Consider the following 23,289-nt stretch of genomic DNA (forward strand, 5'->3'; position numbering starts at 1 on the left):
ATTTTCCACCACTGTTTACTCAGGATTTAACTTGAAAATTGAAAGATCCAATGGCCTTCTATTAGCCTATAGTACTATAACTGAGATTGTGTCTTTGTGCTTGTGTAAACTCGGAGAAGTATCTTCACCAAGAAAATGAACCTTCTCAGTTCATTCATCATGTTTTCTACCTCTCTCTCGAATAATTATTCAGTTATTCAAACAAATTGTGGTTGTGAAACTTCCGTAAATATCGCTGAAGTTGTTGTCGAAGGGCGACCCTCCGATGGTATTTTTAGAATTTCTTATTTATTCAGACTTAATCGTCTCCCCAGTTGAGTTCAACAATACATATGTATTTTCTTCGAATCATATTCCCTTTTTCCTCGTTGTAGGCATGTGTTTTGAGAAAGGAGGTCGTGGTAAAATTGAATGGCAGAGGGGAAGGGGGGAGAAAAAAACGAGAATACGGAAGAATACATTTAGTGATAATAGAATTCCAGATATATTTAGACTGTGGGAATAGGAGCAGTTGAGGGTATTTCAGGAAGTTGTACTTTTCCTCAAGAATTCTTCCTGATACGGCTGAGATGGTGTATATCCGACAAATATTTGCCGAGAGCCTGCTTCATCCACCACCCATTTCTGATATCTCTCTCTCGCTCTCTCTCTCTCTCTTATCACCCTCTATTATTCCCAGCTCTTGCTCGAATAGAGCCTACTCTCAGACCTCACTCGAGTATCTCTAATCGAGGGTTATCAGGTCTAATTACTAATCAAGGATGTGTCGACCATATTATCACCACCCTGTATTGAACCATCGTCACACACCCCAACACCAACATCAACCCCTAATGGATTCAGAAACGATGTTCAACCTTTCTTTCGAGCTTCATTTGAGGAGAGAAAAAAAAAGGAGCTGTTATTTGGGTCATGCTCGTTGGCAACAGGGCTCCCTCAGTTTTCCTAGGGAAATTCCCGGGTGATCGTTAATCTCATGTATAGTACATGTTCCCTACAAATGCATGTTCCAAATTGTTAATCCGATGACTTAAGCCGTAAGCGTATGTGAGAATGAATAAGTGAAAAAGGATTTGTTCTGCTTCTATCCATATTTATTATCTCATTCGTAATTCGTGGTGTATTGATTTATCATGAGAGGTTTGAAAATATTGCAATATTGTGATTGACGTTTTGCAGATCCGAGGGGAAGTCTTGTTTTAATCACATCGCTCGGTAATTTTATGGAAACATTAATTACCTAGCAATTATCCCATGCAAATCAGAGTTGCTTTATCCTCGTGGTATATTCAAAGATTATTGAAAACTGTCAGAATATTTCCGAAAATTCCATTACGGTCGTAAAATTTGACCTACTATTAACACTTATTTTTCTTTTCACATTGTTCTTTGTTTATGCTACGTAGCAATTGTTAAACCAATTCTAATAGAATTCAATATTATTCAATATTATTCCCCCAAAAATTTCCACTAAACTGTCTACGAAACGTCAATCCTCTTTCAACATTGGACACATGTCCACTCGAATCTCCAACTTGAATCATAAAGTATTTTTTCCCCTCACAACTTGAGTTTCCATCCACCACTGCCGGTGAATTAATCTCCATAATATCATGAATCTCCAGTAAACCCTTCCGCCACAATAACTTCGCAGATGCTGCAAAAAAAAAAAAGAAAAAAAATCTCCTCCTCCTCCTCCTCCCCCCACCCCCTCGCAGCCAAGCAGAAAATGTGCAAAAAAAATCCATAGATGCTGCGATTGAATGGTTGAGAGATTAAGCACGGAACCGCCAACAAATATTTTTAAACACACAAAACAAAAAGTCTCTCTCACCTATGCATAAAATCCCACACAATGCGCCAAAGCTCACTGATGAAAGCTCTTTGTTCAAACGCGTTCTCCAACACTGTATTCCTCTTTTATATCTTTTCCATTTCTCGCTTATGCCGGTACCGCTCCTCTTCGGCATCTCCACAACGATTCTGATGAAACGATAAATAAAACTTCAATAGACCCTTCCCCCACACCATTATTTACGTCAAGACAAACATACAATCGGTGGCGAAATACACTAAACAAAAAACTAACACGAGATTGATGTGTAGATTGTGCAAATACGCGGGCATTCTGGACAGGGGGGGGCTCGCGTATTACAGCGAGGATATACCAGCCAGAAGTGACCCAGTGCTAGGCAAACATTTTGCATTGTCACTAGTCGAGCATTCAATACAAAATATAACCATATGAATATCGTATTCATTGCGTGCGTCACTATTCAAACTAAATACAGTACCATGAACCAGGAGGGGGGGAGGGGGGGGGCTAGAGAAATGCGTGGTTTCACCGAGTTTTATGTACATTTCACGTTGAAAATGATGTATAACCGCGTTCGACATTGAAAGCCATCGATTAAAATTGATATTAAGTATTGCTGCACATCGATCGTTAAGGGGATACGTTGGTCAATTTTAAAAGACTTTACTGAGTCTTGGGACCCATTGGAGCTTGTGATATATGATGGAACATGGGAATAATCACAGAAAATTGCAGATACAATCGATATTGGTTTGTACGAGTCACATTTTGCGTAATCATTCGCGATAAAATCAATGGGATTTGCATTTTTGCAGTTTCAAAAGGGTCAGTGGACCCAGGATCTCTGTATCTCCTGAAATGATATCGACATTTTCCGCGTTTTCATGGTATTCGATGTTTGGGTTGTTTGGTGGGGTAAAATCACCCGTAGAGTTCAGCAGGGAATCCTGCCTTTTGAAAAAGGAAACACAGGACTTATGAGAGGAGAAGAAAAAAACCTGTATACACTGTTCATACCTCACAGTCGAGTGGTTTGTGATGTAGCGAAGTGTTCCATATTTAGGTGAGAGTAAAAGCAACCTTCAGCGGGTAGCTGAGGGTTTGGTTAAGGTTTCTTGCGTTTATTGTCTTGCTCACCGTCGTGCCTCTTTTCAGGTTTCCCATGTAGAAACCCTCTCCCTTGTTTTTTTTTTTTTTTTTTCACATCCCTCCTCTTCCATTTTCCTTGTTTTTATTTACGGGCAACGCGTGCTTCACCGCTTAACAAGAAAATCCATGTGAAGTACACTGGTAAAATCGGGCAAGACTGTATTCTGCACCGCTGGAAACTCGAGTAGAGCTTGCGTACATAATTTAAGCCAGTCGTTGGGGCGTAATTTGCGTAATTGCATATTGAGCGCGAGCGTCAAAGATGGAATCATATTTGTTTCGAATACACTGGGGAAATAAATATTCTTGTGGAGAATATGTAATTTGTTGTATGTGCTTGGAAATATATCTTCGGGCCTTCAATCATTTTCAGATGAATATTGAATAATGTATTGTTCAACAAATAGCCTTGACTAATGATTGAATAATAATTATTAATATTTCCGATTACTCAAAATTATTTGTAAATTGAAATACTTTCTAGAAAGATATTTATTTGCAATAACTGTTTGGTTTTACTGAAAATACCCCAGGAAGTTCAGTGTTCCTCTTATTTCAATTTTTATCATACCCACACTATCTCAACGTAACATCGGCTCACGAACTACCATCGTGAATTGGATTCGTTTCGTTGCTTGTGGACTCACAAATGGGATCATGCAAAGTAGCCACTACCATCCTAAACTCAATTTGGCATACATTTCAACCTATATGCCATCAACGAGCCCTGTACTTCCTTCAACCACATCTTGTTACGCGTTTCAAATACACCATTGTTAGCACACCCGAATAATTAAATTCAGTATTAAATCTTGTTACCTGGAAAATTCCAAGTGTCTAAGCTCCATAAATGCTGAAACGTTCAAACGGCCGGGGTTGTGTGATGGGGTTGCGTGTCAGATTGTGGCACAACGAGGAATCAAAGTGTGTGAGTGATCGCCAGTGGGGATGAAACGCCAAAGCACTCATTAATGACGGAACCTGGGGACTTTGTCTCCCCGGGGTGATGGCACTCTGACTGATTCGATTAACGACTCGGTCAGGATTTCTCCCAGTCACTCCAATATGCAGCCGTGTGTAACAACTGGGTCAATATAATATATCATTTTTCGGCTGTTGGACGTCTGAAAGCTTTGAATATCACGTCTGACCTTCTCCGTAATTAACGTAACCTCATGGTGGGTGTCTTCTGAAGTGTCATGTCTCGGGTTAAAATATTATGTAGAACCGAGAAGACAAAAAAAAATCTCCTGGTCAGACAGCTTTCGGTGAGACCTGATGATATTTGATATTTTGTGAAGTTAAAAGTGATCCTGAGAGAACTTTCACGAGACAATATTTACACGGAATATGGATTTACATCGATAAAGATAAAAATGGCTGTCTCAGTCTGGAAATAGACAACAACTCCTTTATCACGACTCCAAGTCAATTTATTTAATCTTGACCTCAATTTGTCTCACTGAAGATGTCGGAATAAAAAATGTGAAGAAAAAATTATAACCACATGCCAGCACCCTGACAACCGGGTCAATACAGCACATCAGTTTTCAACATTTCCTCCTCGGAAAGCTTTGAATACCACTTCTAACCTTTTCCATAATTACCGTGACATCATGAAGGGAATCTTGTGAAGTGTAATGTTTCGCTTGGTGAGTGAAGAATAATAGCAGTAGCGTTATAAAAAAAAAACATGTTACACCAACTGAGAGAGAGCGAGTGGTGAAGATGCGACTCTGAAGAGATCCATAGAGAGCAACTCTCCTCATCACCCTTGGCCTACCCCCGTAGTGACTTGTATGCGCAGAGCGCCAACTCGTAAATGATATCGCTGACTCTACGTGGGTATTTCATTGTTTGAGTTTCCATCCCTTTTGCGTGTCAGCAGCCAACCATCGTCGTCTCCTTCATGTTACTGACATCCGCGAGATAGTATTTCAAACTCAACTATCCTCGCACAACCCTCTACCCCCCCCATCCACCCTCCCTCGCTCTTCTATACACCCCACAGTCCTTTCTGTGAATTTACATTGTGGTCTTGTCCGAAATCCGAGAGCTACGCCAGCCGTCTCTCTCACCGTAATTTCTTGTGCTCACAACCCCGTGCACTGAAATAAATTAATGTATCATCCGAGTTTGCCTTTTCAATTATTGTGGCTGAGGGAGGACGCGTGAATGGACAATTATTGGGAATTATGAGGTTTAAGTGTACGGTAATGGCGATGGAAAATTGCGGAATGCTCCCTCTCTATCGGGAAATATTAACGTAATCTCAATATACCAAATGCCTTTGTATGAGGGGGAGGGTGAAGGCGTTGTATGTGGAACTGATCCCTCTTCGATATCCTGACTCATTCGTGGAAAATTCTGTTTCTCGTTATCGACTCCGCGTTTCCGCTAATGCCACCATTGCGAATTCTAAAAAATTTTGATGATGATTGATGCGGGAGAAATGGGGTCATTTAGATTACATTTACGTGACAAAGCGTATTAAGGGGTAGTTATGTCTGAATACGATGTCCATGAGTTTGGTATTCGTTTTTAGATGATCTTTTACGATTCTGCTATTTTCTAAAGTAGTATCAATTTAATTTAGGGTCACAGGGGGTTAATGAATCACCTCATATTTTCCGAGTCGTCTCATTCAAAATTTTATTATCAATTTTCTTGTCCACGTGTGATAGCAATAATTAGGAGAGTGACGCAAAGTCGACTCCGTGAAAACAATCAGGGGCTTTCAAGTACTAAGCAGAGTTCGTGTGCATTCACACAATATCCTATTAGAGCGAAATAAAAAGTTTGCGAATAAAGAGTTATAGCATTACGATCCAGTCCTTTCATCGCTCATCATATGCGATTTTTTAATTCTCCAGTTTTCTCCGTTTCCCCTACCCCTTTTCATTGTCATTATTTTTTTTTTATTCGTACCATTCTCGCCCTCTATTCTCCCCAGACAGAAGCGAATATTCAGTGTATACAGTGGACTCGAGAATGGACGTGTCAGTTTCAAGCCCCCGAGGTTCTGTATCCTAGGCATATAGCATCCCTAGAGGAATAACGAAAAAATGTGGACGAGCTCGAGGATAAACGCGCTGGGCTCATTCCCGGGAATTTTCAGCGACAAAAATTCTCGTTTCAACTTTCCTTCTGTTTTTTATCATTATTTTTTTTTTTCATCCCTTTTTCACTGGGTCTTTTTGTCCCTCTCGCGGTCAAAGAGCGGCGAAATTATAGGACCAGCGGGTATAATAAAAAAATATATAGAAACGAATGGGGAAATGCAAATGTTTATTGGAGAACGAACAGTTTTAAAACATTATTTACAATCCTGGTGACAAAAAAAAATTTATTGGGTCGACTGATACCTTCCGTTGAGATTCAGGTTCACGGCCGTAGTCCGATTGTTTTCATAGACTCCTGATGATATCGGACATTTTGTAAAGTATACAAAGAGGAATTCCCCGAGCGCGGCTCTCATGATTCTTTTATCATATCCAGTCGTCAATTTTCAAACCTAAAAGCTTTGAAAATTTTAATCTTCTTCTCTCTACAATTTTAGAGTAATTTTTCACCAGTATGACGTGTACGAAGAGAAATTGAAAATTTTATCGGCTTAAATGTGAATTTTCCCCGAACTCCAATGAAAATCCTCAGATTTTTCAGAGATCTCCAAAAACTCTAAACTTGCCATTACCAGCTCTGAATTTTTTACCAACCGAGGGATTGTCATTTTTTTCTTGCACTCATACTAGAATATTTATAGAAATTTCTCCCCACATGCCCCTAATTACATAAATATGCCACTCAACTCGTACAACAGAAACGTCTTCGTCACGCAACAACAGATTTTCACAGTTGTCATTGTCACCGTACCGTCACTCGCGCGTTCCACGACCGGTCAGTGGTGTGTCGAATGATTTTTTCGCATCCGCGATCCAGAAGCACCAAATAAACTACCAATTAACTCGGAATTTGTTGCTGACCCATGACCGATATTCATTCCATCCAATTTAAAATCTGCTTCTCTCCCAAATTAACAGCTCGAGGATTACTTCACGTACCGGTGATGGGGAAAAAAAAAATCATCGAGTTAACCCCCGAATCCGTAATAAAAGCATCTGCTAGGTTCCTTAATCAAATTGCTCGCGTGCTGATGGTAGAGGAGGCGATGTGCTACGTTGGCGATATCCAGGGCTTTTAGTATTTTGAGCTTTTACGCCGATGCAAGTTTTGCTTTTGTCCCCCTCCGGGTCGGTTGAGGAAAAGAGAGGGAGGGAGAGTGCCACCTCTTACCGTTAACATGCGACATGCATTTACATACATAGCTCTTCTCTTTTCTTCCGCTTTTCCTGCATCCCCTTATGCTCATCATGTGCTTTAGATTGTGTTAATCACATTCTGGGGTGTGGCGAGGGGCCGAGAGGGGTGGAGAGCGTTGCGCGTTAATTGTATCAAGTACACCAGGTGCTCGGAAACTATAAAGGAAAATTATACGAAATTTTATGATGGCTCTGGGATTCTGGGGAGACTCGAATCCATATAACTGGACCTAGATAAGCCGGGTATAAGCATTCATGCCGAACGTGGCTGCGTATATCTCATGATGATCAAGTAATAACAATCTTTGGATTATCAACAGTATCAATTACATTATTTCGCTCGTAGATTATTCGGATTTGCCGAATCGATGCAGCGGAATTTCTGCGGTCAGTGATGCACGCATCCAGGGGTTGGGTGTGAGGGGGTGGAAGGGAGATGGAGGAGAGCTGAGGGCATTCCAGAGGACGTGGGGGTCGAGCAAACGTTCTGGACTACCGCATTGTTGCCACTCCAGGCTATATCGGGGATTTTATGATTCCCAATAAGACATTGTTAGTGATGGAACGAAACGGTGGTATTTGTCAGGGCAACTTGTTGACGTGAATGTTTTTAGGGGTTGGTTTGGGCATTTTTAGGGCTTGCTCGTAAATGCCCAAGGGCCTTGGTTGATTTTTCGTGGAATTATCGGGTTTTTGATTCAACGAAAAGGACTTCTACGGATATTTCACTATTTCCTTTAGTTTATGATTTAAGTTCTCGTCGTTTTTCTTCGAGGAAGCACTGGATAATTGTCCATGAAATTTAATTATTTTCTAGCAATGGTGGTGGAATGAGTGAATTCAATCCGTTCACTCCAATGTAATATTCATTGCCACTACGATAATGCTGATCATAAAGTCTAGGCAGAATTTTTATTAGCCCTTTTCCTCGCGGCATTTTTTTTACTCCCCATCATTTTCTTATTTCATCTCGTAAAGATACCGGGTAGTGGAGTTCTTTATTAAAATCACGTCATGCAAAATTACTTGGAGGCAAACCACGATGAGGGGACGGGAGTATTCCCGGTAGCCGTGAGCCACGGAAGACCATTTGCCTCGTAATTTTCCAGGGGCTGATTGATGATTCGACATTTTTATGGCGCAATCCCACGAGTAATCGATCTTGAACTTGGTGTTGGGGGCCGTATAACTTGCATTGTACCCCTTCGGCTTGAGTTCCAGTGGTAAATGACGCGGAAAGGAAATCATTTGCGCATCAAGTTATTCCCTTTCTTCAATGAGTTTTCATTAAAATATTGAAAATACTGGAGTCTCCGGGAATCTTTGGAAATCGTAAAAGGAAAATTAATGATAAATAATATATCTACAGTTCTCTCTGCATACGGTTGAAGTATTATTCTTTGAATTTCATTTACAAAATGGGGAAATTTTCGAAAATCACTCATTCACGTTAAATTATTATTCATTTCATGATTGGAGAGTCAGTTGATTTATGGAGTATTCAATGGGATTGCAATTTTCCGAGGAACATGATGATGAAAATTATTGAATAATGTTGAAAATTCACGTAACAATTTCTCCCAATTCCCACCCACGGATAATTCAGTTGGATATGATTTTCCGCTCTCCAAATAATTTCTCTATCTCAATGGATCTGGTTTTGATGTACAATATTAACAATTGAATTACCGCTATTGTTTGATTTCCAAAAAAACTAATAGCATTTGTATTTATAAAAATACAGTGTGATTAGAATAAGTCGTAATTGCAGCTTTCAACGATTCTACTTAACATTTGAAGGGTAACTTTCCAACAGTATAGAAAATGAAAAATTTCTCCAGTTGCTGGAGGCTAATTACTCGAGGTAGCAGTAGCACTCCAGTGCTCCAGTGCAATGAAAATTTTGCACCAACGAGTTGTTCGAAACATAGCAACATTGAAAGCCTTTATCTTTCTCATTCAGCCTGCGCTTTGGTGTTTTCAAGCTCTAGATTAGAATCAACACCTGGCGCTTAGAAGAGCCCATTTTCACCATACGACACTTCCCTCTCGGTACTTCAGACGCGTTTATACGTTGGCAAGCTTTTGGCTGAGAGTAGGAGTCGGAACTAACGGTGTAAAATATTTGCCTAACAATATGGAGCTATCGGCACACACAAGCACACACAACATCAGTATGCAGTGTTGAGAAAAGGTTGGAGGGATAACTAAGTCTCTGGGTCTCGTGTATACGCTACCAAAGCAGAGGAATGCGCAAATTCTATTTAAACTTCTCGACAACCGCACTGTACTCCACATCATTCCCCACTATGTTGTGGAGCTACGTGACATATCCTTCCAGCAACTTCACGTCCTCTCATAACGATCCATCCACCCGTCCGTGATGCTCCTCTAAGAGGAAAATATTTTCTTGTCAATGGTTCCATCAGCAGATGAACAGAATTTCCGTTTTCCCTCGGTACTGGTTTATCCCACAAATGGATAACAGTGCGAACGTTGATAGAAAATATCTTAAAATACTGATTAACCATTAATTGACTTATCAATTATTGAAAAATATAGGAAAATTTGTCCATTATTTCAACGTCGAGGAAAAAACGTTTTTTTTTCGCTTTGAGTGGTTCAAGGGACGTTAGCTGTAGAATTGAAATTAAAGAAAGTTTTCGGTGGATCTCTTGATGGGTATAAAATTTTAGTGATGTTTACATCGTTGACGCCTCGGGGGTTGGCACGATGGGAGCCTCCGAAGTGGAGGTAGAACGCACCCAGCATAAACGAGAAAATATCTGCCGTTAAATCGGAGAAGAGATATTTTTTTCTCGCTCTGGCAGACATTTAAATTGAGTATCATTCTGGTATTTCTGGATTTTGGGCTCACCGAGAGCTGAGAAAATACAGCCCCCCCCTTCATCCCGTGACAGAAAAAAAAAATTTCCCTGTCTGATATATCATAAAAGTTTTAGTTAAACTTCGAGAACTATTCCAATTATTAGGCAGTTAGTCGTTATCTTGGTATTCCCGGTATGAAAGGGGCCATAAATAAGAATCTCAAATCTGGAACGAGTTTGCTCGTTAATTCTCGACTTTTCATCGATGTTATGTACGCCTGTACGTCACTTTCAAGTCGAAAAATATTGTTTACTGTATTCTTTGCATTCTCCTCTTTATCTTCCTTCACTTCTGGCATTTTCCGGCAGGTAGAAAGGTCTCGAGCACTCAGTCTGATGAAATTTTAATGATTATCATTAAGAGAGGCGTTTCCTTTTTCATTGGAAAGATGCGAGAACGGTGGCTAAGTGCTCACGGAATGTGTCTCGAAGCGCAAATCCATAGTGATATAGCCATATATATGGTCATACGTATAGGTCTCCGGGTGTCCCCGGGTACCTCCAACATTTCAAATTGCCGATCCAATGCCGTTCATTCCCGAAAGTGTATCAGACGGTTTCTCGATACCGCTGTCACCCCCTCTGGTCCATAAATATCCATTTCATCTCTTCTTTTTTCATTTATCCAGGAGATTCCCTTCGGTGGATTAACTCCCCATGATTGTCTTGACCCAATTGACATTCTGGGATAAGTTCATGCTGAAGGGGAGGCAGACAATGCGCTCCCTCAAATCATCAACTTTTCAAAAATCCCGGGTAACGATTTCTAAAGCCCCTACTTCGCTTATCAAGTAATGTGATGTGATGACTATATACGATTCTTTATGTACTGCAATCATTTTTGCATAATACTTCAGAGAAAAGGAATTCAGTCCTGACTGTGATGTTAAAAAACTCGTAGTCATATATTATTGTTTTATGGGGGGAAAAATAAATTAATATTTTAATTGACCAGCAAATAGTCAATAAAATATTCTCTTGTCTTTGTTTGTTTGTGTTTATAACAATTCTGGCAGCGTTGAAATCCTCATTTTTTATCCACCCCCTGTGTGAATTCTCTAATCAAGGAGGAAACGTCACCCTGTGTACATACATACATACATACGTACATAGACACGTACATACATTAATACAAATAGCCTTAATGGACAAGATATGCTATTCGATATTGATTGGGACACTCATCATGATTGTATACAAAATTATCGGATTGGATTAGGCCATCGAGGTGGATATTCCAGTGGAAATTCTCCAAAGTAGGTGAATGTTTAACTTCGGAGATACAATTTGAACTCTCCATATAGTCATTTCGCTAATAGAATTTATCCTACCATTCAGTTGTAATGTACTTATCCCAATTAGTTACGATAAATTTCTATGAGGTAGTAGTGGGCTTCCGTATTATCTTTCTCTTTAATTTTCGATCTGTAATATATCGACCAGTAAACCTCCTCTCACACCACGAATTTCCGTCAAATTATACCACTACATCCTATTTCTCATTTTCTTCATTACTCATTTGGTGACTCGGGGAATTAGTTGAGGCACCTCGAACAAATAGTGATATTCCAGAGAAACCATTACCGCTCACCAGATGATTGAATAAGTACGGATTAAACTCATGATCCCCTGGAATACATTCGTTCACAGTTGATGCAGAGATTCAGAATATGTGGAATGACATTTACACCAAGAGCTCTCGTATAAGCGAATTCCCGTCAGTCCTGTGAACTTGACCTTCAACAATATTAATTAAGAGACATTCCGAAGATGATGGAAGTTGTCTTTTTCAACAGACTTCAGTCCCATCAGTCTCTGTCGGGTCTCTACACCGGGATAATGCCACGTGATAAATGCATCGCTTCTGTCGTCTCTTCGTTTCGTTGGACCCCCTTCACCGAAACGACGTCGACAGACGTTATCCCAGACGGGGGATCTTGTCCCTCTCGTCGAACCAACGACACACTCGCCGTCAGGAGCGTTCCGGTGGATTCTGATGGATGAAAAAAAAAAAAACCGTTGAAAAAAAAATGAGAAAATGTTTAAGTGGAAAACTTTGAGGGTATAATCGCCTTTCGGAAAATACCTCATCTCCTGTTCAAAGGAAAATATCTGCGACTGAGGTGGCGAGGGACGCTTAGCCTCACCACCGTATGGCCCCTATTTTTCCGCATTTTTCCTCTTAGACGCAGAGGAGATTTAATTTCTTCAAACTCTTTCAAGGAAACTCTCGAAACATGTTTCAATAGCGCGGTTCACCCAGACGAAGAAAAGTGTTGAATGCTGAAATATTTCGTATCTCCGGTTGTGAAAAATGTATTTATCCGTTCACTGTTAACAGTCAACATTTAACCGGACGGCTAATTGAAATCCTGGAAAACCCATCCTTTAAAATTATGAAAGACTCGACAACGTTGAATATTCGACAAAAATATAAAATCCGGTAATCGGAGGAGGTCGATTTACTGCGATTACATATTCTATACATCACTTGGCATGTTCTCATTTATCATAATGATTCACATATTCGTCGACGGCTTTGCTACCCCCCTGGAATATCGACTGAAGCACTGCGTCATCCCTGACCGGACAATTTTTTAAAAGAATCAAGTGTCTATACCAGAAATCGTTTCTTGACTGAATAATTCAGTCTCATCACTTCTTCCTCACTGTCCCACGGCCGCTACCAATATACACGACTAGGGCTTACACCGTGTGTTGAGAAACTCACTTGGAGTACCCAGTGAGCCTATTGATTTTCTCTATTATTAGCTTAACCCTCCGCTCCCCATCGGACCCATCGTTGTAAAGCACACTTTATATTATTTCGCGGCCCCACCAGTTACCAACCCGATGTGGGTAAGGACTTTAATGATCCTCCGTGCCAGGGATAGTTGACCTTTCCTGGATCTTACCCCACTGCATTCCTGAGTTAAGAACGCAGAGAGGGATTTTGAATGGGGTGTACACCAAAGCACGTGTAACCTTCGTATGTACTTTGTTTGTCTGAACGTATCTTCTGTATGTTAAGGAGAGTGAGGAAGTGAGCAAACTGGTAGAAGCCCCGAGCAAGTTTGCTCGCTGTTGTTCAGCCAAGCTGAAGCGATACGTCTTCTTGGTGTATAGCATCAACCGGTGACCTAATAAACCAGAGGTTGAATGCAACTTGAGCAGTCATTATTTCGTTAAAATCCATCCAGAAGATGGAGGACGATAGTGAACAGGGTGCATTGGCATATGCATATCAATGGATGACAATAGTCTGGTAATAATGCCGCTTAATTGGATCTTCAACGGGGTAATGTGTCTTTACATTCGTGATAGCTTCCAACGGTTTCATTCTCAAAGTTGTGACAGATGGTGTCTCTAATTCTACCCACACATCTTCCTCGGCTCTACCTTCATCTGTCAAATACTGAGTCCGACTATTTCTCAGTGAGAAACTTGGAGTTGAGCTGCTGAGTAATACGCGATAGTATTGCACGTCTGGAGTTGATCTTGAGGATTCTGACTGCTATTCATGTTCTAATTCCATTTTACATATCTGGGATGATTTTAAGTAACTTTCTACAAGTTTTGGGTACAATTAAATTTAAAGAAATAGCTGAGTTGAAGATTTGATGGGTATGTCCAGGGAAATCAAGGGTAATTGTCCACATCGTACGTTGAATAATTTCGAGGAAACATTTAATTGTTTATTACTAAAATATTCAAACCATTTCCCCCGTGAAATTCGCAATTTTTATTTTAAGAGTGTAGTATTTTTAATTTTATAACTTTTCATGAATAATACCTCGCTTTGATCGTAGATCTGAATTGATAAAGGCTGATTAACGTGGAATGAAGATATAGACTGATTAAAGTAAAATGAATTGCACTGGTCAGAGTAACTTGTACTTTATGGACGTATAACACGAGAAATAGGTGGGGATGATAATAAAGCCATTTGAGTTGGCAAATCGATTGGAGGGAATCACGAGTTTGCACGAGTGTTGCACCTGGCTCTGGGCTCACTTGCGACTCACCCTGGACCTCGTCTGGCGCACAGCTAACTTGCGCAATATTCCTCGTGAGCGTTATATTATCCCTCCATTCTATATACACTATTCGCACAGCAGTTTGCCCCATTCCAAAATCCCATTGTACCAAGAATGACCGAAAATTTTCGAGGTTGGTTAAAACTCTAGTGGGTTTTAGATAGCTAAGGGATACGGAGAACCTTATTAACCTTGCTGCTATATGCATGCTTGAGGGATTTCCTATCGCTCATTTCCCCTGAATTTCGAGGATTAAATTCAACTCGGTGACTTTGAATGGCAATTCCATTGAGTCGGCGGACAATTGCCACTTTTCTATATTCTCCGTACGGATATCCGCCAAACTTCGCGATGATCCCTCCTCAAGACGCTACTAACTTTCTGAAAGAGATATCCAGACTGAGTAGTTGAATTCAGTGGAGATGTGCACATCCAGGGAAATAATGCTTTTGAATTAAATGAAACGCTTCAATTTGAAAATCCCTTCTTCATTTCAACATCTTTTAAAATTAGAAGCCGGCGAACTTGTGTAATTATTTGATTTTTGTCCGTAATGGAATCATTTTAATTGATCGAATTAAAATTCCTAATTTTATGTGCTGTATGAGTTATTTATTTCACTGGAAAGGTGAACGTCGGTTGGAACAAAAATTACCGAATAGTCGCAATCGAATGTTGACGGTGTCTCACGTATTTCTGATGCCTTGAGAAGTTGAAAATCGAATATTTTCCTCGGAAACATGAAAAGTCTCATATCCGGAGAGTTTTACGACACTTCGTGCACGGAATGCTCAGTCTCTCTATGAAAGACTTTGTGTTACGGCACTTCGATACTTCAGCAATCGATACATTGTGTTATTATCCCGGGTGAAGTTATATCAATTTACGAAATTGTCACCGAAAGCAGAACTGAGAAAAAAAATAGACAGAGCAGCAGAAAAATTTTTCAAACGGGGGATTTAATTTGTAATACGATCGAGTAATGATATATTCGATTATAAACACCTCACAGTTCATAAAAACAATTTCCCATTGGTTTGAATAACAAAAATCCTGTTTCTATTAATTAAAGCTTCCTCTGAATGAAAGAAAAATTAGTTTATTAAAGGAAATATTTTATTTGACTGTAAAACATTCAGTTCTCTCGATTGAACAATTTTTCAGTGGCACTTTGAATGTGAAAGAAATCTTGAGAATTCCCTTTATCGACTATTCCAGCGACAATTATCCTTTTCGTTTGATACAACTGAGAGGACACGTTAATTTGTCAGCATCCAAAGTGTAAACAACCGAACGAATGCTAATGAATATTCAATGAAGAGCTCTCGAGGTATTTTGATCAATGAATGGAAGTTTGAGAGAGATCTTGAAGACTTTTGGTATAACAGATTGACGCGTTTGCCATCATAGTACCCAGGGGTCCGAGGCACTGTTTGTGAGTCAAGTCAGGGTCACAACTTACCTCCCTCTCGGCGTAATTCAGTATTCCATGCATAAAAACATAAAACCCCCGCGGGGACCACCCCAGGTGGTGGTAATCCATGAAAAGTCTGTCTTTTTGTAATTATACGGAAAGAGTATGAAACCCCTCGACTCAACTCCCACTTTTTATTTCTCTTTTTATGTCAGTCTCTCAAATTTTCTTGGTATTTTTTTTCTCCTTACCACTCGTTTCTCCCCCTCACCCCGTTAGTACATCGAATCGTTCGCTTTTGTTCTTATGATTCGAACTCGCAGCTGAGAACTATGAGGGGCTACACTCAGGAATATTAATTAACCGCCAGTTTCGCGCAATTCGTCGGCTGAATTAGTTCGGCTCAACGTTTGAGAAGTAAAGAATCCCGACTTTTCCCAAGGCAGCGGTTAAAAAAAATGATGAAAAAAAAAAGTGTTTTTTCGCTCTTAGTTTTTCTTTCCCGACGAGTGAAAGAATGAATTGGTGGGCGATCAGAACCTCCCAGCAGAATTCTCTAATACCAGATCGTTAATATCCCAGAAAATCTCCAGAGAGTGCAGCCTCGAAGATACGACAATACGTTTTCTATTCTTACTGGCTTTTCTCTTTCCTCCCCTCCCCACCCGCCCCGAAAAACTCACTTTTTCCTCTTCCACTTCTTTTCCTTTGTTCTCTTCCCTTATCCAAGAGATGCCTCTCACGGGACCGCATCCTGCTTTTCCACAAGTCTTCCAACGACCGGACTCTATATATATCAGTTGAAATTGTCTCCACCGATTTTTATCTATTGTTTAAAAACTCACACTCACACTGTCGTATATTCTCGGTAAATTTCGTGGTTCATTCTCTCCTTTTTACGGCTTCTTTCGAAAATTCTCTTTCTATTGAATGATAGAATCGAAGTCTGGGGTTATTTCTCGCTGTACTATTTCAATACAATTTTGCCCAATCAACTTGAGAGTGCACTTAAAGAGTCGAAGTAGAAGTGAAAATAAAAATTGCAGTTAACCGAGGGAAAACTATCCGAGAAATGGAAATGACGCGATATGGGAAAAACAGGACAAGTGGGTAATTTCGTCGACTATACCCACGAGATGTTCTTTATTACACAATCTCAATCTACGCATTCATACTTCCCAGAGTACCTGTGAAATTGTCTCTAATCACTCCCCAGTTTCAGTCGGAAAATAAAATCATTCGAGCTTTGTTCCCCCAATTTCTGATAACGAGGATAATGAAAGAATTATTAAAGCCGAAATTCGTTAATATATTCTATCGTAAGCAGCTCCTGCCGGATGAATGGGGAATTTTTTATAATCCGTAATGGGGGGATAGATGAAAATCTCGGGGCATTCGGACGGATCAATATTGATATTTCTCCGGATAAGAATAATTAAAAGTCGGAATTTTGCTGTTGGTTCGGAGATTGCTAGGCGTAGGGGTGTGGAAATAAAACAATTATTGCGTGATTACTGTCTATCGGGGGAAAAGTTTTTACCAAAAAAATTATTTGGTGACTGTTTTAACAGCTAGTTGAGGTAATTTAAAAGTTAATTAATTAATTTAGTATCTTTACTCAAGAAATCAGGGGACATTTACGTTGGTTTAAGTGCAGGGAGAGATATTTTTGTTAAAATTTACTTGACAGTTCTATAAAAGTGTATCATGAGTTATGTTATACCTCATTTCTATCCCGAAAATTAGTAAAAATTAATATGTGATAATTAATTTTTGTTCTGGAGTCGAGAAATTTCATTCTGACTCGTAGCAAATTTTTCTGTAGTGGCTCACTAATTTTCTTGTTTGTCAGTATAAAATTTCCCTTAACTAGAATAAAATTTGACTACCCCATTTTAATTTTTACCAAGTGTTGAGGTAGAAGGGAGGATGGATGGCTCATAATACACTATTATTAAGGGGCAAGGTAATTTTTATTGAGAAATTTCCCTCCATGCATAAGGCGTCTCTGTCAAGCTGCACTCAATATTTTCCAGTTGAATTAATTAGCCACCAGCATGTGGCACTCAATCCAAGTGTATACCCACCCTCCACCCTCTTTTCCTTCTCGCTCAATATCAAGAATCCCGTTGAGTATACTCCCACTATCAATGGAGGAATGACAATGACAGGAGGAAAAAAAAATCTCGGTCGAATATTTCCCAGAAAACTGACACGAGATAAGTGAATTTTTATTCAAAATACTGGCAAACTTTTCTCATTTTAGGAATAATTTATTTTACAAATGTATTATTCATAAAACAAGAGCCTGGACTTTTATACCGTACTATTGCTCCAAGTTGACGCGCTTATTACGTTTAAATTATGATCTCAAGTTATTATCGAGATTGTTATTCCGTGAATTATTAGTGATTAAAAGCTCACAGTGGGATATTAGCAATGAAAAGTTTATTTTCTGAATCTCCATGAATTTTTAATCAATCTAAATTAACAGAGCTGTGAATACAAATGGCACTCGCCTGACAGCAAACAACAAATTTATTCATTCAAGTAGATCGTGTCTTGATTCAATTCTACGTATATCAACTAGAGTGTGGTCTGATTAAATTATTTAAACTATTTTGAATATAAAAAAGACTGTTCTATGAAAAGCGAATCCAATTTGGAATTCATTTCATTCAAGCAGAGTTCCACTTGAATCAAGAATTCCTTTTTTTGTGGACTTTTCTCGGTCTTCAGGATATCCAAGTACTTCGGTTATTTTTTCTCCAGTGAAATACTTTCCCACTTTAGTAATCCAACGCCAGATCTTTCATTTGAATTCCATTTAACCCCAAGTCATCGGATATTTTACAATCATTTTATTATTTAACCACAGCAGAATTTCAATCTCGATATCCAACCACTCGGTAATATTTTATAAGACTACAGAATCATTAAAAAAAATAAGCCAAATCATTTTCAGTCCTTCTTCAGTCGTCATTAATAATAAATGGATGTTTGAAAAAATAATAATTCCATCCGACGACCAAACTGTGGAAGCAACTTGGATTACCTTAATATCTACCCCCCACGATTTTCACGTCTATTCTCCTCCCCGAACCACCAAATCTCTCGCTCTATTCACTCGAATCCTGCATGACGTAGGGCATAACGGAGACCTCTTTCACGAACTACCTTTCAAAAAGATTCTCCTCCATTCACTTCACAGGGTAGGAGGGGAAAAAAAATTGACGAACACGTTCTACCGAAGTATGAAAACAAATATATTATGATTAAATGCTTTTGGGATGGTGCAAGTGACGTCGAGGTTTATCCATTAAGAGGTCGATGGCAAGAGAGACCGAGAGATGTTGTCACGCGTTATTGGAAAATCAAACGACGCCACGACGTCTCGGCGCCAGAGCCTCGAAACTCATCCAGACTCTCACTCTGTTATTCTCCTCCTGCTTCTCCATCCATCCCCTTGCCACCCCCTTCAGCCATTGCCCCAGTGTTTTCTTATCGATTTCCCCACCTCTGTGGGTTCAGCATACTGGGCTCCTCTGACACTCCATCTCAGCATCCCCGCAATGGTTTTGTTTGTTGACTTTTATCCTCTAATGTACAAGAAAAAAATGAGGGGAATACACAGGGAAAACCTGAAACTTCGTATTCACTTCCCTGATCGTTTATCATGACCAGGAAAAAAAAAAAAGATTTATATCACCGTCCCTTTTTCAATTACCACAGGGCCACATTAGAGGAGAGAAACGAGATTGTAATTTCCGGAAGCATGGAAACAGAGGAAATTAATGAGTTCATTGATGATGGAATTAATTCTCTGACGTAGGGATGCATAAGCTGCTGAGTAATATCAAGAAAGAAGAGATTAATATTCCCTTCAATTACTCCTGTGGGTGGCAAAAATACCAAATAGGATTTGTAGGGACCACCCACCACAAATCTGTCAATATCCTTTGCCATGGAAATAACTAATTGATTACCTTGGGGTAAAAAATTGTATTTTCAGGACAATTGTATTGAGTTTGTTGGGAGAAAAATTGTAGTTTCAGCCCCTCGATTTTCTAAAATCTAGAAAAAAAATTCTTTTCTGGTGTAGAGATGCATAAGCTGCTGAGTAACACAAGAAAAAAAAACATTAATATTCCCTTCAATTCCTTCTGTGAATGGCCACGAACCCCTCCAAATAAGATATGTGGGGTTGTCCTATGATAAATCTATCAATGTCCTTTGCCATGGAATAACTAAGAATGACATTGAATCATGTTTCGTATTATTGACTAGTAATTTTTACCAAGACATTCATTCTCACTTCAACTACTCGTATTGTATTTGAAGTATGAGTTCATTGATGGTAGATTTACTACTCTGACGTAAGGATGCACGAGCTGCTGAGTAATATTAGCAAAGAAGAGATTAATATTCTCTCCAATTACTTCAGTCAGTGAAAGAGACTGTCTCACAATCGGATTTACCGTGGCAACCCGTCACAAACATTTCAATACCCTTCGCCATGAGAATAACTAATGATTCTCCCGTTTGTTTGCAGAATTAAAGTAACTAGACAGCGGAGAGAGACTCGCAGGATCAACAATGGCAGCTTTTGTGGCGAAGCAGATGGTGGGAAACAAGCTGAATGCCGTTAAAGGTGAGTGCAGAAAGATGACTTCAAGGTACATTTATACGGTGGCTCTTCCACCCTCTCTCTCGTCGGTAGTCCTCGATTTTCAAAGTAAAGTAATCGAGAGTCCTCGATAAACCGCTTTTCCATTAATTCCACAGGAGATTCAAGTGATTGCTCCTATACTCGTCCTCGGAAAAATCCCTCCCGCACGTGGTTTTACGAAGGGTAAAGTTAAAAAAAAGAAAATCGAGTCGATGGGAAGTGAACGCTTCCATTAATTAAGACGATGGGACTAGAACGAAATTTTTACAGAATATTATGTTTAAATTCAGTGACTTTCGCAATCTTTTCCTGATATTATATAAAAATTGAAGTTCAACTAATATTAATTTAAAAAGCCCTGCGAAATGCTGTGCTGCTGGCTGTACAAGAAAATCGATAAACCACCCCCGAATTCCCTCAATTTCATCGGACTGGTTTTATGATAATTAAAGTCCCAAAAAAGAAAATAAAATGGTCAAAAAAAAACCGGGGGGTTTTCATTAATTGAAGCAATTTAATTGAATTCAATCATGAAACCAATGAAATTCTGTCGACTAGTTCAGGGTGGAAAACACATCCGTAACATTACATTCACCGAGTTACAGCGATCGATCGATTTCCTCCCTTCCATCTTTTCGGTCTATCCCGGTTGGCAACCGGAAATTCGTGGATACTCTGATGCGATAAAGAGAGAGAGGGTGGAACAGAGTTGGATAAATGGCTGGAGATGTCCCCGAAATTTCCATGAATTACCATGACTCGAGGTTTATCGCGTGGTTGAGGGACTCTAGGCCTGACCAAAGTCACTTTACCACTTTTACATTCACCACTGCGCTCGTTTAAACTACACCCATACACCGGTAAATTATTCTTATTAATGAAATATGACTTGAGGCATCATTTGCCACGTACATAGAATATGATAATTCGTCACAATGGCGGACAGAAGTTTGGCCGCGAAGTGCACTTTACAGTGTATAACTACTCAGTCAGTTTGAAACATCTCCAGAACTCCTGAAATTCAAATTGTTTGAATTAATTCGGAGATAGTTGATATAACACGTGAGGGGTAGCCGGCAAATGGCATCCTTTGTCGATGGCCCGTGATAATATCCGATTAGATTCTGCCAGTGACATTCCACCGACAACCCAACTCCTAGTGATCATAATACATGTGGGCTAACTGTTCAGATGTAACGGATGAGCTGATAGCAATATCATCTTCCTCGGACGAGAAAAAAAAAAGGGAAAAATATATAATTCCTGTGCTGAAAGCATTGGATGGCCTCCACAGCTTTACGAACTTCTCTTTTCGGTAAATGGAAATATACGATATTGGGAGGGGGGGACTGAGATGGTTGTTGCAGGAAAAACCCAAGCCTGCAGTTTACAACATGCCAGACTTTACGGTGCAATATCCCCTTCGGTTGTTTTACGTTGATCTACCTAGTTTTATGATAATTACAGGACTCGGTTTTTTTTTACTCCCCCTCGAACGTGCGTTCTCACTCGTCAGATTCTCACATGAGCATTTTTCGTTCTGTGAAATAAATTACTTGGGCAAAACATAAAGGGAAGTAGGAAAAACATCTCGAATGGTACGGTTTGAAGTAAAAGAAAATTTCATGGACAGTTGAGTATTCATTTTCGAGTTGATGAGGTCCATTTTTTTTTTTCTTTAATCGAGAGAAGTTAGTTGCCTTTTAGGGCCGAATTATTTCGATTGACGGATCCAGTGGCAAAGGAATAGTCGTTTGATCATTTCCTCAAGTGTATTCCAAGGTAACAATTCGCAACGTTAACGTACACGTCGATTGTGTCGAGTTTTCTATTTATCGGAAAGTTCCGCCTATTTGAGCGCACAAGATCGAATTGTACTGGCGAGACGACACACTCGACTCTGTCGGTAACAATTAGTGGAGACTTTTCGACGAGTACTGGTCAATAGTGCTGAGGGAATTAGAAAAGAGTGGATGGTTGGAGGATCCATTGGAAAGGGAGTTGTGGGCAAGCTCCGAGGTTTTGTAAACTGAAAACCACCACTAACTATCGACTCCTCCTCACATTCACCACCTGTTTCGTTTCACTCGAGTGCTTCATCTTCTTTTATCATTTATTTTTCGTCTTTTTTTTTTTGTCCTGTGCCCCACAAGGGTCTCCGTACACTCGCCTGAGTTAATTGAAATCCTGGATCAATTGAACCGCAACACTACTCTATAACGAATTCCCTCGATTTCTCGCACTAATTTTCCGGGCTTTTGCTCGTATCTCCGTACAATTTCTCTTCGCCATTCTGACACGAACACAAGTCTGCCATGTATAGTTTATTTATTTATTCCAATGACGCTAATGCACTCGATTTCAACCCTTCCATTTCCAAGTGCACCATTTGATTACAGCATCGACGTTATTATAACTATGATCACATGAGCTGTTTGTAACGTGCAAGAGATACAAGCACACATTGCTATCGGAGTTGCGTGATTTAATAATAGTGACCACTAACCACACAGCCGACTATCGATATATTATATAACGATGCATGATTTTCAATCAATATCAACTGCGAGTTGAGTATGCCGAGAATTCATGTTAACCCCGAAAGACTCGAGGTATTTTAATCCTGAAATTCTCGGGGTAATAATAAATATTGTCTGGTATGTGGATATTACTTTGTTTAAAAAAAAATTTTTCAAGAATAGAGATTTCATTGATATATTAGATTATCAAATGAATTTCTCGAGCCGAGCAACATGAATTTCTCAATAAACTCTTTTACTGTCAGTGTAATATAATTAATTTTTTCTCCGTCGAGCACATAAACAAGTTTATTGCCGTGTAACAAAAATAATCTCGAAATAATGGAAAAAAAATTGAATTATAATTTTTATTAGATTCAGAAGAATGATTTTTTACGTAGGTGCACTACTGGAGATAAATTTAAATATAAATTGACTAATAAAATCAGGGAAAAAGGCATTGAACTCACTTTGGGAC

At 39.5% G+C, this 23,289-nt stretch overlaps 1 protein-coding gene and 1 long non-coding RNA gene across 6 annotated transcripts in view; one reads left to right on the forward strand and one right to left on the reverse strand.

Annotated features, from left to right (window-relative positions):
- Positions 1 to 23,289, forward strand: part of LOC135163998 (complexin) — a 149,187-nt gene that overhangs the window by 62,246 nt on the left and 63,652 nt on the right. For all 5 annotated transcript variants that reach the window (XM_064123936.1, XM_064123935.1, XM_064123938.1 and 2 more), the window contains one exon: positions 20,176 to 20,274. In XM_064123936.1, coding sequence (XP_063980006.1) covers positions 20,220 to 20,274 — 55 coding nt within the window. In that variant the 5' untranslated portion in view covers positions 20,176 to 20,219. The remainder of the gene's footprint in view (positions 1 to 20,175; positions 20,275 to 23,289) is intronic.
- LOC135163334 (uncharacterized) lies at positions 1,440 to 1,963 on the reverse strand. Its single transcript, XR_010299105.1, has 2 exons — positions 1,835 to 1,963; positions 1,440 to 1,657 (listed from the first exon to the last, which is right to left on the reverse strand). It is a non-coding gene; the product is annotated as an uncharacterized LOC135163334 (long non-coding RNA).

The sequence above is a fragment of the Diachasmimorpha longicaudata genome, chromosome 6 (assembly GCF_034640455.1).
Source record: "Diachasmimorpha longicaudata isolate KC_UGA_2023 chromosome 6, iyDiaLong2, whole genome shotgun sequence".
NCBI classification, from domain to species: Eukaryota; Metazoa; Arthropoda; class Insecta; order Hymenoptera; family Braconidae; genus Diachasmimorpha; species Diachasmimorpha longicaudata.